Source organism: Apium graveolens, chromosome 3 (assembly GCF_009905375.1).
Source record: "Apium graveolens cultivar Ventura chromosome 3, ASM990537v1, whole genome shotgun sequence".
NCBI classification, from domain to species: domain Eukaryota; kingdom Viridiplantae; phylum Streptophyta; class Magnoliopsida; order Apiales; family Apiaceae; genus Apium; species Apium graveolens.
Window position 1 is genome coordinate 8,940,718 of NC_133649.1, and position 15,732 is coordinate 8,956,449.

Sequence of the window (15,732 nt, forward strand, 5' to 3'; positions counted from 1 at the left end):
ATAGTCTTAATAAGAGTGTCACGCCACATTATGTGACGACGTTGATATTTTGTTAAAATATTATTTTTAATATTTTTTTTTGTCGCATCATTTTTTATACTATTTTTTCAGAAAACACTTGAATAGTTGGTTTCAAGTTTATGTAATTAAATTGTTTTAAAAACTGTTAAATGTTAAATACACACATGCATTGCCAAATAAAAGTTTTGTTATATAAAAAACCGAAGCAAACAGCAAAAATGGAGTCTTGGGCTTTGGCGTGGTCATTCGATCCTTGTTCATCGAAATTTGTTACTCCTTCCGTCCTTTCTGATTATTTATATTTTTTAAAAAGTGTGACGTATTTTAAGATATATATAAATTATAATTATGTGAAAAAAATTAAATAAAATTTAAATATTTATCTTTTATTTAAAAAAAATTATAAAAATAAATTACATCTTAAAACGCTGTCAAATACTATTACAAAAACGTTAACAATTAAAAAGGAGCCGGAGAGTAACATGGTGGTACATTGTGTACACTCGTATGCATGAACAATGTTCACGGTAAAGCTATAACTAAAACCGAAACTCATGTGACCAAACTGCAGTATACTAGTAGCAGTACATTTATATCGTATCCGCATGATCCATGTAGCTAGTGTGCCCTTAATATTCCAATGGCATTTCAAAGCCCATACCTACAGGCATGGTCTATTTGGATATATGTGCCCACAACAAGGCCCACTTCTTGATAATAAAGGTTTTGTAAATACACCATTCCTATCATTTAGGAAATCCAAACTATGAAATTTGATTGGCTAGCTAGGATTTATATGTCACATTTGTAGCAATATACTTATCATATCCAGTCTCTGCAACCATTTTATCTTTTATCTAGCAGCAGACAATTATACAAACAGTTCCAAATGACCCAGCATTCAACCAGGCCACCACTTTTCATATATAAATACAATTGCACAAACATCACTTAAAATATCCAAGTCCTCCAAGTTCTTTATCTTTGCTGTAAAAAGAAGTGAAATTTCTTTGAAACCTATCCCAGAATGGCTCTTCAGGCAGCTTCTTTCCTTCCTTCTTCTTTCTCCATCAACAAAGAGGTATGTCCACACACATAGTCACATACAGTAGAATCTCGATAAATAAAAATACGATAAATGAATAACCTCGTTAAATGAATAATTTTTTACTAACATTCATTTACTTGTGTAAATGTGCAGGGCAAGGCCAATGTTTCTTTGAAGGACACTAGTCTTTTTGGAGTTTCATTCACTGACAGTCTCAAAACTGACTTCAGCTCCTTGAGGACCAAGGTAATCAACTCAACCAGAACCATCAAAATATCGAAATTGTTTGTTCTATTAAAATTACAAGAAGGTTTAAGAATTTTGATCAGGGTGATAAAGTTATGGACTAACATGGTTTTTTCTGCAGAGAGGTTGTAGTCAAATATCACAGGCTGGAGCTATAAGATCTCAAGCAGTTGTTACGACTCCTTCGATTAACCGGGCAGCAGGTGAAGGAAAGAAAACCTTAAGGAAGGGAAGTGTGATCATTACTGGAGCCTCTTCAGGGTTGGGTTTGGCCACAGCCAAGGCACTAGCAGAAACAGGCAAATGGCATGTGATTATGGCCTGCAGGGATTTTCTCAAGGCAGAAAGAGCAGCCAATGTAGGAATTTAAGTGTATAACAATGTTGGAGATTAAAGAGAAGAAACTTGTTCTCAATAATCCACACAACTTACTCACACAAAAGAAATATAATAAACTCACAAAAGTATTTCACTCAAATGATTTGATAAACTTTTTGATGATAACAAAGCTTGGAAGATTGTCCTATTTATAGGACTACATGGAACCTCCTAGAAAGTTTCTAGTACATGCACCTTAATAAATTTAGTAACTCTCTAGGAACATGAAAAGCAAAGAGACATGAACTCAAAAGACAAGAGCTCAAAGGACTTGAACTCAAAAGACTAAAGTAGATATTTCAAGAACATTCTAGATAATTAATATTATAAAATAAGTTTAGCTTATATTATTTTAACAGCCCCCCTTAAGCTAAACTTTGCACATGCCAAGTTTCTTCTTCAACTTCTTGAAAATGTCGGGCCTCAAAGGTTTAGTGAAAATATCACCAATTTGGTCTTGTGTCTTGCAATGTTCGACCACGACTTCTCCTTTCTTCACCAAGTCTCGAATAAAATGATATTTGATTCTAATATGCTTGCTCTTCCCATGAAACACCGGATTTTCCGTGAGTGCTATAGCGGACTTGTTATCACAATATATGATCGGACTTTCTTTTGTGGCATGCTTGAGGTCCTCTAACACCCATGTTATCCATAAAGCTTGACAACTAGCTAATGATAAAGAAATATATTCCGCCTCCGCCGTCGAGAGAGCCACAACTTGTTGCTTCTTTGACATCCATGTGATGGCACTAGAGCCAGTGAAGAAAACATTTCCCGAAGTGCTTTTACTATCATCAATACTTCCGGCCCAATCACTATCGCAATATCCAATCACCTTGGTATCATTTCCCTTTTGATAATAAATTCCATCTCCAAGTGTTCCACGAACATACCTCAAGATTCTTTTTCCGGCCTCCCAATGTGTCTTCTTTGGTTGCTCCATGAATCTACTAATCAAACTAACACCATATGTTATATCCGGTCGAGTGGCGGTCAAGTACATCAAACTTCCAACAAGACTTCTATATAATGTAGGATCAACAAACTTAGAATCATCATTCATGCTCAATTTCAAGCCAACTTCAACGGGAGTACTACTTGGTTTTGCATCTTCCATTCTAAACTTCTTCATCAAATCTCTTGCATACTTTTCTTGAGAGATAAAAATGCCATTCTCATCTTGCTTTACTTCAATACCAAGAAAGTAATGAAGTAGTCCCAAATCAGTCATCTCAAATTCTTGCATCATATTATTCTTGAATTCTTCAATATCATCATTATTATTTCCCGTAAAAATCAAATCATCCACGTACAAGCCAATGATGAGAATTTTACCTTTGTTCTCCTTGATGTAAAGTGTATGCTCAAATGGACACCTCTTGAATCCCATCTTCACAAAATATTCATCTATGCGACTATACCATGCACGAGGGGCTTGCTTTAGGCCATACAAAGCCTTCTTCAACCGATAGACTTTATTTTCTTCATTCTTCTTTACATAGCCCGGTGGTTGATCAATAAACACCTCTTCTTGTAATTCTCCATTTAAAAAAGCGGATTTGACGTCCATTTGGTGAACTTTCCACTTATTTTGAGCGGCCAAAGAAAGGATCAAACGGATGGTTTCAAGGCGTGCCACGGGAGCAAATACTTCTTTATAATCAACCCCATATTTTTGCTTGTAGCCTTTTACAACCAATCGTGCCTTGTGCTTTTCAACTTCACCTTGTGCATTTAATTTTGTCTTATAAACCCACTTGACTCCAATGGGCTTCTTTTCCTTAGGAGCTTCAACTAACTCCCATGTTTGATTTCTTTCAATTGCTTCAATTTCTTGATCCATAGCTTGCCTCCATTTATTTTCCTTAGCGGCATCATCAAAAGCAACCGGATCCGCATTTGCATATAAGGCAAAATCAACAAATTCATCTTCCAAAATTCTTCTGGTTGTTCCATAAAGGTCCGCCATTGATCTTGTCTTTCTAGGTGGTGATTCGTAACTTGAAGATGATGACGAGCTTGGAGGAGAATTGGATGGTGGAGTAGGTGGAGTGGAGCCTTCTTCTTCAATTGGTTCAAATGCATCATCATCAAGAAAGATTCTTGAACTTTCTTTCTCATTCTTCCATTCCCATGAAGCCTCCTCATTGAAAATTACATCACGGCTAATTATGACCTTCTTTGTAATTGGATTATATAATTTGTATGCCTTGGAAGCTTCACTATAACCAACAAAGATGCATTTTTCGGATTTATCATCAAGTTTGCCTCTCTTTTCATCGGGCACATGAGAGTAACAAATGCTTCCAAAAATTCTAAAGTGAGAGACACATGGCTTCTTACGACTCCAAGCTTCTTGTGGAGTCTTCTCTTGTACACTTTTAGTAGGTGCACGATTGAGAACATAGCATGCACATGCCACCGCTTCGGCCCAAAACATCTTAGGCAATCCTTTTGTTTTCAACATACTTCGAACAAGCTCCATGATTATTCGGTTCTTTCTCTCGGCCACCCCATTTTGTTGAGGGGTTGAGCGAACCGTTAGTTGATGACGAATGCCATGCTTCTTCAAAAAACTTCCAAATTCTTGGGACATATATTCACCACCACGATCGGATCGTAGTGTCTTTAAAGAATAACCACTTTCTTTCTCCACATATGCTTTAAAAACTTTAAATGTTTCAAATACTTGAGATTTTTCTTTGAGAAAATAAATCCACATCTTGCGACTATAATCATCAATAAAAGTGAGAAAATAGCGGCTACCTCCAATAGAGTTTATGCGCATAGGTCCACATAAATCCGAATGTACCAATTCCAATGGTTTTTTAGCTCGCCATGCCTTCTCTTTTGGAAATGGATCTCGATGATGCTTGCCAAAAATACAATCTTCACATACTTGATCTTGCCTTTGAATATTTGGAATGCCTCTCACCATATGACCTTTACATATCTTTGATAGAGTGCTAAAACTCAAGTGATTATATCGAAGATGCCAAAGCCAAGACTTGTCATTCACAATATTAGCAAAACATGGAAGAGACTCACTTTGAATTTTCAATGGAAACATTTTAGTTGATGTCATCTTGACTCTTGCAACAAGAACACCATTTTTATCTTTGATTACACAAAAATCATCTTTAAAATTCACATGATGTCCCTTTCTTGTAAGTTGCCCAACACTTAAAAGATTATGTTTAAGATCGGGTACATAGTAAACATTAGAGATGTAGTTTGTACCTTGCTTTGTTCGGATTGGAATATCCCCACAACCTTTGACAATGAGCCTTTTGTTGTCACCCGTCTTGACTTCTCGTTGGACACTTTCATCAAAATTCACAAAGCAATTTTTATTTCCGGTCATGTGGTTACTACAACCACTATCGATATACCAAACATCTTCAAGAGATTCTTCTTGAACATTACTAACAAGAAGCATACTTTCATCTTTCTCCTCAACATTTTCATGTAGAAAATTTGATTCATCTTTTTCATCATTAATCCTTTTATAACAATCTTTTTTCATATGCCCATTTTTATGACAATAATGGCATTGAAAATTAAAAGAATTACCTCTTCCTCTTCCATTGTAACTTCCACGAGCTCTTCCTCTTCCTCTTTGATATGTGCTAGAAGTTTCACTTGGCACCTTTCCTCTTCCTTGTCCTCGACCACGAAATGATCCTCTTCCACCTCTTCCTCTAAAACCACCACGATTAGTGTCTTGAACTTGAAAAGCTTGCTCGGAAGGAGATGAGTCAAATTGTTTGATGCGGAGTTCGTGAGATTGTAGTGAGCCCAACAATTCTTCAAGAGAGAAAGTATTCATATCCTTTGATTCTTCAATAGCCACAACAACATGCTCAAATTTTCGAGTCATGCTACGAAGAATTTTTTCCAAGACTCTTCTATCCGTAATATCTTCACCATTTACACGAAGTTGATTAACAATCGAAATTGTTCGATTATAATATTCCTCCACCGTTTCACTTTCCTTCATTTTTAGTGAATCAAATTCACCTCTTAGAGCTTGAAGCCTTACCATTTTGACTTTTTCTTCACCCTTGTATGCCTTGTTGAGGATGTCCCATGCCTCCTTTGATGTTGACGCCGTTGAAATCCTCTCAAAAATTACTTCATCCACCGCTTGATAAATAAAGTAGAGAGCCTTTTTGTCTTTCTTTCGATTCTCCTTCAAAGTGTTTAATTGTTGTGTTGAGAGATTTGTTTGATTCTCCGGTTCTTCATATCCATTCTCCACAATTTCCCAAAGATCTTGAGAGCCATATAAAACCTTCATTTGGATGCTCCATTGGTTGTAATTCTTTCCCGTCAAACGAGGAAGTTGAGGTTGCAACATGTTGTTGTTGGAAGCCATCTCTTAACCTTGCTCTGATACCACTTTGTAGGAATTTAAGTGTATAACAATGTTGGAGATTAAAGAGAAGAAACTTGTTCTCAATAATCCACACAACTTACTCACACAAAAGAAATATAATAAACTCACAAAAGTATTTCACTCAAATGATTTGATAAACTTTTTGATGATAACAAAGCTTGGAAGATTGTCCTATTTATAGGACTACATGGAACCTCCTAGAAAGTTTCTAGTACATGCACCTTAATAAATTTAGTAACTCTCTAGGAACATGAAAAGCAAAGAGACATGAACTCAAAAGACAAGAGCTCAAAGGACTTGAACTCAAAAGACTAAAGTAGATATTTCAAGAACATTCTAGATAATTAATATTATAAAATAAGTTTAGCTTATATTATTTTAACAGCCAAATCAGCTGGCATGCCCAAGGAGAATTACACGATAATGCATTTGGACCTTGCCTCGCTTGATAGTGTTAGGCAGTTTGTCGAAACCTTCAGGCGATCAGAGAGGCCACTTGATGTGCTTGTTTGCAATGCAGCAGTGTATTTCCCGACTGCCAAGGAACCTACATACACAGCTGATGGATTTGAACTCAGTGTTGGAACTAATCATTTGGGCCATTTCTTGCTTTCAAGAATGCTGCTTGATGACTTGAACAAGTCTGATTACCCATCAAGGAGACTCATCATTGTTGGTTCAATCACAGGTACCAATACATAACTGATGTCAAAAAATTACAGGACTTTTGAACTGTTTCATACTTTAATCACTGATCTATGTTATCATCAGTAATGATTTATCTTTGTTCTTGAAAAAATTTTGTAACATAGGCAACACAAACACATTGGCCGGAAATGTACCTCCAAAGGCCAACCTAGGAGACTTGAGGGGTCTTTCAGGAGGTCTGAATGGGATGAACAGCTCTGCCATGATAGATGGTGCAGCATTTGATGGCGCAAAAGCTTACAAGGACAGCAAGGTCTGCAACATGCTCACAATGCAAGAATTCCACCGCCGTTACCACGAGGATACTGGCATCACATTTGCTTCCTTGTATCCAGGCTGCATTGCCACAACTGGTTTGTTCAGGGAGCACATTCCATTGTTCAGGACCCTTTTCCCACCATTCCAGAAGTACATCACCAAGGGCTATGTGTCTGAAGCAGAATCCGGAAAGCGATTGGCACAGGTAAAATTCAGAATCTAATATGCCAAATTTAAATTTATTAAACAAGTATATCAAAATTAACCCAGGTTTGTTTCGCTATATAGGTTGTAAGTGAACCAAGCTTGACCAAATCAGGTGTCTACTGGAGCTGGAACCACGACTCTGCCTCATTCGAAAACCAGTTGTCTGAAGAAGCTAGTGATGTCGAGAAGGCCCGTAAAGTATGGGAAGTGAGTGAGAAGCTTGTTGGTTTGGCCTAAATAGGATCCTTGAGATTCTTTTCCCGTTGAGTGAGGTGAGAAACAAAGGCCTTCTATGAGTGCAAAGTTTGGTTCAGATACTGAATTGTAGGAATAAATTTTCTCTTGTAAAACTATGTGTACTTCTGAATTAGTTGATAGTAATAAACACTCACTCAGTTCTGACACAGCATTCACTGGTTGTTCACTTGCTTTCAAATGCTACAAACTGACATGAAAACTTCAAACATGAAGAGGCATTTGAATCAATCTTATTGGCAATCCAACCAATCAGTAATTCAACAAAAAGGACAAATTGCACCAATCAGAATGCTAATAAGAATCAAAACATGGAGACAAGAAAAGGGTTTAAACTACATTAAAATGGTTGCTTAGCAAGTTTTAAAAGACAAAAGCTTTAAAACTACATCACAATGCATCCATCTTTTTAGTTATACTTTTGGGTGAAGAAAAATCATCATTGAGTTCACTGTCAACTCAACAATTGTAAGAGTCAAAACACGGAGATAAAAAAACATGTTCGACAAAACATGTGCCCTTGTGGCTCATTTGGATTTTATTTTTATTTTTTATATAAAAAAAACATGTTGACGAAGATAATCGAAGGTAAAGACTAGACATTCTTGCCACTATATATGGATTCACTCACTCAATTAATTCGATTAGATAAAAATTTAAATTCTACAAATAGAGAGAAATTACCAAAAAAAATACAACTTCTACTATTTTTGTTGTTATTTTATTAATTTTAAAATATTTACAAAAATACGGTATATAACTAAAAGCAATCATATATTAGAATTTTTTTAAATTCTCCCGAAAAATGCTGAATTTTATTTTTTGATTGCATTGGAGGTCTGGTTGCATCGAGGTAAAAAATTATATTTTGAAAAATCGATGAAAATAAAAATAAAAAAAGGTATTTCTGCGAAAATAACTTAAAATTTTTGTATGTAAAAAAAACCCTAAAAATTGTAAGACTGCACATAAATATAGTAATTAAAATAATACTTACTTTTTTGCATGCCAAGCATTATCATTTTTTTTCATAATTTATAACTATTTTTATCAAAATAAGTTTAAACAATAATATAAGTTATTTAAGAAAAAAAATTAAAAGTCTTTTCCTAATTGAAATATGTAAGACACGTGGAACTTGCTAAGCTTGCCTCTAAATCTTTACCAATCTAGACTTCTATTTATTACAAATCCTTGTAGGATTCAAAACTGAATATGTACCATCCATCATGCCTCTATATATATAACGGCATCCTTCTGTTTTTTTCCTTGTACAACAGCTTGTTTTTCGCTTTTTACAATTTGTAAGAAAGATGAAGAAAGGCAAAGTGAGAGATTTGACACATAAAGACTTGGAGGGCAGCGAACACATGTTGTGTTACATGTCCACATTTGATAAATTGGTTGAAGCTAGTAGGGTTGCTTCTGAGTTATACGATCAACATAAACAGAACAATCTTTCGATTTTCGATACTCATTGCTCTGTTGATAAATCTTTGGGAAAGAGTCTTGTAGGTGATCATCAAGAAACTAACAAAGAGCCATTCTTTAGTTCAAGAACTTGTCGTATTTCAGGACAAGAGTTGCTCAAGGGGGCACGTAAGAAGTGTAGAGGAGAGACTTCTTCGTGGTCTCGATGTTACGAATATGGTAATGTGAGGAGATCATTGAGTGATCATGATGATCATGGTGTGACAGAGAAGGTTCTTGGAAAGAAAAGAAAGTGCTGTGATTCGAAAGACGATGATTTTGTGCATCTTGATGTGAAAGAGAAGGTTCTTGGAAATAAAAGAAAGTCGTATGATTTGAAAGACGGAAATTTTAAGAAGCCTAGGATTGATAATGAGTTGAGATACAAAGGTGTGGGAACTGCACCATTGCCTGTAGAGGTTGCTAATGAAATTCAAAGGCTAGGGGGTAATGATGTTCGATTGCTAATACAAAAGACTCTTACTGCTACTGATTTGGCACAAGACAAGAATCGATTTAATATCCCAGCCAAACGAGTCAGACAAGAAGCCAAGGGTTTTCTTACAGAAGACGAAGAAAAGTTTTTGAACCAACGCTATGGAGACAATAGTATAGTGGGAATGCAGGTTCCGTTGCTCGAGCCAAGCCTTAACAGGTCAGAGATTAAACTCAAGAAGTGGCCTATGAGTAACTCGTTCTGGTACGTTTTGTGTACTTCTTGGTTTCAGATGCAAAGAAATAATCATCTTCAAGTTGGCAAGGACTTGCAAGTATGGTCGTTTCGAGTTAATGGAGTTCTCAATTTGGCAATGGTGAAAGTCCCTTAGGAATGCAGCATTAGTTTCAAGTCCTGATCAGATGTTACTGAAGATTAACTTACTTGGTTTTGTTTCTTATTTAGTCTTATTTTGGATTACAACTACTTGTTTAATTAGTTTTAGGGGGTGTTTGTCTAATCTTATTTATGAAAAACAAGATTAGACAAACATTTTCTTAACATCTATCCTTGTTCAATGTTTTACCAATTCTGTCAATCTATCTGTTGTTCATTGAGTCTTATTGTGGATTAGTAGTACTTATTTTGGATTAGTAGCACTTGTTTAAGTAGTTTTAGTCAATTAAGATTAGTAGAACATGTTTAAGTAGTTTGCTAATGAGTTTTATGAAAATAAGATTAGGCAAATATCTGCTTGATAGTTGATGCTTATGGACAGATTTTGCTAGTTAAATAAAAATGATGAACTTGGTTTCAATTTTGTATACTTAACTTCATTACAGAAATCAAGTATGTGATTAGTAGTAGTATTATTTGCAACATATATTCTGGTTTTACTAATTCTGTCAATCTGTATATTGTTCACTTTCCTCTGAATGTTCTTTGTTCTTAACAACTTGAACTGTATTGCATTGGTAGAAGATAGTCCTGCAATTGGGCTTTGTGCATACTGATGTAAAAGTTAAATAGCCCATGTATGACTGGATATGAATTAATCGGGCTTAACACATACTATATGGACTTGTGGACAGCTACATGTAAAAAAATTATAAGCTATAGTTTTTTTTTTCTTTTCTCAAATACGCAATAGTCTTATGTGTTCAAAATAATTTTCGAAACCTATATCTAAGACAATAGAATCAATTGTGTCCATGCTATAGCTTCTTTATGCAAGAAAAAAAAGTTGCCAAAAGTCCATGGTGTTAATTTAAAATTTTAAAAACCATCTATTATCTATTATATATATACTATATTATAATAATAGACAAAATATTATAAATTTGATAATCGTTTGATAGTTGATACGATCGATACTTGTTGAGATTACTTAATTACATTTACTTAATACTTATTTATCTATACTATATATATATATATACTATAATAACCGGAATAGCCTATAATTTGTAGTTTGGTTGACCTTCATTTTGGTTGTACCTCTCCATCATGACCGTTGGATCTTTTTCACCAAATAATCAGAGCCGTTAGATTCAAATACTAAAAAATACACTACACAAGTTCTCAGGTTCGAATCCCATCAACAACAAACATTTATATTATAATTTATAAAGATACATATAAGTTCTCAGGTTCAAATCTTACCAACAACAAATATTTACATTATTATTTATGAATAAGATCTCATCAGTCATATATACTGTTTATACTTTTTGAACTTAATTTGAAATTATACACAATCAAATTATAATTATATAATCATTATTTAATATTTAATTATTTATATAAAATATTAATAAAAATAAAAATATATAAATATTAACCAAGACCCGCGCATCGCACGGGCCGTAAGCTAGTATTACATAAAATTACAGTATTGTGTTAATCGATCACATATTTTTTTACTCGATTTTAATTGATGGGAAGGCACACCTAAAAAATAGACCAATTAGATTACAAATCTATTATTTTCATAAATATCCTTTTTCTATTATAAATTTGACTCAAATTAGATATGTAGTTAACCAATAAAAAAAAGTAAATTATTTTAGAAAAATAAAATAACTCCTAAATTTTCGACAAATCCCATTATATTAAAAAAAATCTTATTTACCATTCTCATCCAATTATATTAACCATAGTTAATTAATAATTTTAATTAAAATATATTAGTTAATTAATTTAATATATTCATATATCTTGTTTTAAAAATTATTGGGTTACGTTAGTTTTTTTATTCATCTTTATCTTGAGTTCTCAAAATCATAATTTGACGAATTTACAACCCATACGAAAGTCGCGAAATTATATTTAATCTTTAACTTAGCAATAATATTTGAGATAACCAAATCATTGAGTTAATCAATCACATATTTTTTATTCAATTGTAACCAATTGGAGGCCGCACCCAAGAAATAGACCAATTAGAATACAAATCTACTTTTTTCATGCATATTGTTCCTCTATTCTAAATTCAGTCTAAGAGTAAGTCCAAGAGTACCCAAATTTTTTGTCCTAAACTAAATTTTGAAGCATTTTGAATAATTTAGTGCTCCAACAATGTCATAATAGTGCCTTAAAACAATAAGACATTGATGTTGTGGCTTATTTATAAGAGCAAATTCAACAGTGTCTTAATAGGTTCCTTATAAATATTATAAAATATTAACTCTTAGTGATTTAAGACATGATTTTGAATTTGAACTTCAATAATGATCCTTATTTTCATTCATTATTATTATAATAATAATAAATTTGAATGAGATATGAAAGGAAGAGAGAGAAAAGAACTAAAAAGAAGAAAGAGAAATCAACTTTTTATTACTAAAAATAAAATAAGGGATGACGTGTGGTTCTTTAAAAATAAGGCACGAGAGAGGTGTTTAAGTGACATAAGTAACCAGTAAGACACTGTTGGAGTGCAATTTTATGTCATATTTCTTAGATTTGAACTTAAGAACAGAGCATGTTTAAGGGAGCTGTTGGACTTGCTCTAAGTCACCACTTTGCATGCCCTATATTATTTTTATCAATAAAATATTTATTCCCTCTTTTTTTGAAAATCACTTACTTCTCACCTTTTTCATTTCCCTCCAATTATTATTTAAATATTTGTTATTTTAATAATAAGGCACGAAAATCAGGTTGTGGGTTTAATGTGCAAAAATCTTGTCTTAAATCACTAAAATAAGCCATCTGCTGGGACACTCTCGGACTTACTCTAACTAGGTATGTAGTCAACCATTCAGAAAATTTTGAATTATTTTAGAATAATAAAAGAGAACTCCTAAATTTTAGAACAATCACATTTTAAAATTTTCTTTACTTACCATTCTCATCCAATTATACAAAATATTGTTAGTTAATAATTCTAATTAAAATGTAGTAGTTACTTAATTTAACATATTCATATATTTTATTAAAAATAACTATATGCAATTTGTACAATGAAGATACGGGTCATTTTAAAATTTATTTACAAAAGTATATTTCTTAAGTTTTGTTTTGAAAAATATGATTGGCAACTTTGCGCCTCAAAATGTAACTCTATTTTGTTATTCTGAATGTTGATTTTGGTATTATTCAGTTGTATTTACTTCTTTTTTTCAAGTTAATTTCGATTGCATATGTTACAAACCAAATCAATTTCAATTATATCTAAGCAATCAGAATCAACAAAATAAATTTATATTTCTTGATGACATTATGTCGAAATCGAAATGTCAATAGCCATAAAAACTGATGCATTAAATCAATCAAAATGCAACTTCGTGATTCATCTATCAACCCAGAAAGTAGAAAGAACAACGTACTAAACTCATTACAATCAACTAATTGCAACTTTAGAAGTAACCAAAATAAAATAATTTCAAATTTCTTAAAACCTTTGATGTGTTAAGTTCCATAACTTCTTTATTATATATATATATAGGAGAGTTAAATCAAATATAATCAAAGGAAACAACGATGATCGTGTAGTAAAAAAGATTGAGGGAGGAGTGATGATGATACAGAATCATATATGATTAAGGATGATGGATGACGATGATGAAGAGTGATAAAGACGCGATAAAGGATGTAAAGGAGAGAAGAAACAGAGGATCATATTGTTTGAAAAGAGGATGGATAAATTGTATCGAAAGTAAAAAAGGAGACACCTTATTTTTGAAATAAATTGGTAAATGTATTTTCTATAAATTCTCTAATTTTAATTATATTTATATATTTTAATACAAGTTTAAGAATTATGAGATAGAGAACTTATGAAAAGTTTCCTAATTTAATATTAATTAAATTCTATTTTACTTCTTCTACTAATTTAATTCTATATAATTCTTTTTTAAATTAATTCAAATTCAAATTAATTAATATTCAAGTCAACTTCATCAATTAATTTAATTTTATTTCATATTAAACTATATATCATTATAATTGATATTATAGTCAACTTCTTTTTGCTTCTGGTTGCTTTGGAAATATTACCTGACTATCATCATTCAGTTGCATTTCCTCTCATCAGTTCCAAAATTTTTTCTTTAGATCTCCAAACTTTTCCATATTTGACTTGTACTTTATGACTGTCCTTCATGTCTCTCATGATATCCGCAACTGTGTACTTTGTTTTAATATTTGAAAACTTGCTTTTAATTATATCCGCTATGAATGATGAGCTTGCTTGTCACTGGTCTTTAAACCTAATTCCCAAATCACATATATGGATATCATGTAACTTTCGAATGATAAAACAACTTATTTTTCCATTCCTTGATGCTCGTAATATCCAGTTACAACTTTTGTCACCACAAGAAACGAAATACTCTTTTTTACAAGACTTCTGCACAAAATATTGAAAGTTGTTGTCAATTGCATAGTGGGCCAAAACAATCTTCAATGTCTCTTTATCAATATATATTTGATCAAATGCTATGTGCTTATGATTTTTGTTGCTGATGACCACCTCCTTGTTCAACTGGTTTTGTTCAACGCAGTTATCCGCAACTTCACCAACTACAATAATCTGCCCAACAATCAGCTCTTCAAACTCAACATAGTCCGCAACCACATCTGAAACACTACCAACAGACTGCTCATTAATGATATTTGAAGCAACATCTTCTAATTGTGTACACTCAAATAAACACTCATGACTGCATAAGATCGATACTCAACTGAATTTTATATGGATTTATTCAACTACTCTTTACCAGCTGCGACTTTTGCTACCTTATTTACAACCTTTATTAATTTTTATATGTATTTGTTCCTGATCATATGCTTTTGTCAGTGATTGTATATTCAATTCAAGCACAACTCTCAAAAATCAACATATACTACAATCATGAATATATGCATACAGAAAATACACAAATAAGCATAAATACACACTGCTCTTCTGTAACAAAACTTATCATCTCAATTTGTTATCTCTATATCAATTTCAATTCTTCATATATACATACATTAAACACATAAATTCGCTTACAAATCTCAGTCGTTGCTGCTTGTCGTTGTCCGTTGCCGCTTGGCTGTCCAATTCAATTCAAAATCAATGTCAAACTGCCCTTGCGGGGCCAATTAAGCGCATAATAGCGAGCATTGAGAGAGAAGCTGTTGAGAGAGAAGCAGAGAATACGCAAACCATAAACTATACGCTTGTAATATGTGAAAAGATTGGCCGTATATTTAAAAGCCCAATAGTTGAGTTGGGTAGTTATAAAATTAACCCAAAAATAAAAAGAAAATTTGAAACATTGTTGAAAACAAAAACTAAAAAAATAGCTTAAAATTTTCATATGTTTCAAAAAAACCTAAAAATTGTAATACTGAACATAAATATGATAATTAAATTAATACTTATTTTTTTGTATGCCAAGCATTATCATCAAAATAAGTTTAAACAAGAAAAGAAGTTATTTTAACAAATATATATATATAGATTGATAATCCTTTTCGAATTGAAATATGTAACACACGTGGAACTGGCTGGAAAGCTTTCCTCTAAATCTTGACTAATGTTGACCAATCTCGACTTTGATTTATTACATATCTGTAGGATTCAAAACTGAAAGTACCCTCCAAACCTCTATATATAACGGCATCCTTCTAATTTTATATTTATTTTGTTGTATGCCAAGATTTTCATTTTTCATAATTTTTAATTATTTTAATTAAATACGCCATTTTTGTTAAATTGGCATCACTAAAATCGGAAAAACAAGAAAAAAAAATTAAAATATATTAAAAGTTTTATTCGAATTGAAATATGTAAGACACGTGGAACTGGCT

General features: G+C 32.7%; 2 protein-coding genes across 2 annotated transcripts; both read left to right on the forward strand.

The window, feature by feature from the left end:
* The first annotated feature begins 931 nt into the window (after positions 1 to 931).
* LOC141711606 (protochlorophyllide reductase, chloroplastic) lies at positions 932 to 7,677 on the forward strand. Its single transcript, XM_074514182.1, has 6 exons — positions 932 to 1,102; positions 1,223 to 1,315; positions 1,437 to 1,665; positions 6,478 to 6,783; positions 6,908 to 7,266; positions 7,350 to 7,677. The coding sequence occupies exons 1-6, from the start codon at positions 1,049 to 1,051 to the stop codon at positions 7,503 to 7,505; spliced, it is 1,197 nt and encodes a 398-aa protein (XP_074370283.1). The 5' UTR covers positions 932 to 1,048; the 3' UTR covers positions 7,506 to 7,677.
* A 1,006-nt stretch (positions 7,678 to 8,683) lies between these two features.
* LOC141710571 (uncharacterized) lies at positions 8,684 to 10,073 on the forward strand. The gene has a single exon (XM_074513135.1). The coding sequence runs from the start codon at positions 8,837 to 8,839 to the stop codon at positions 9,818 to 9,820; it is 984 nt and encodes a 327-aa protein (XP_074369236.1). The 5' UTR covers positions 8,684 to 8,836; the 3' UTR covers positions 9,821 to 10,073.
* Positions 10,074 to 15,732: the final 5,659 nt, after the last annotated feature.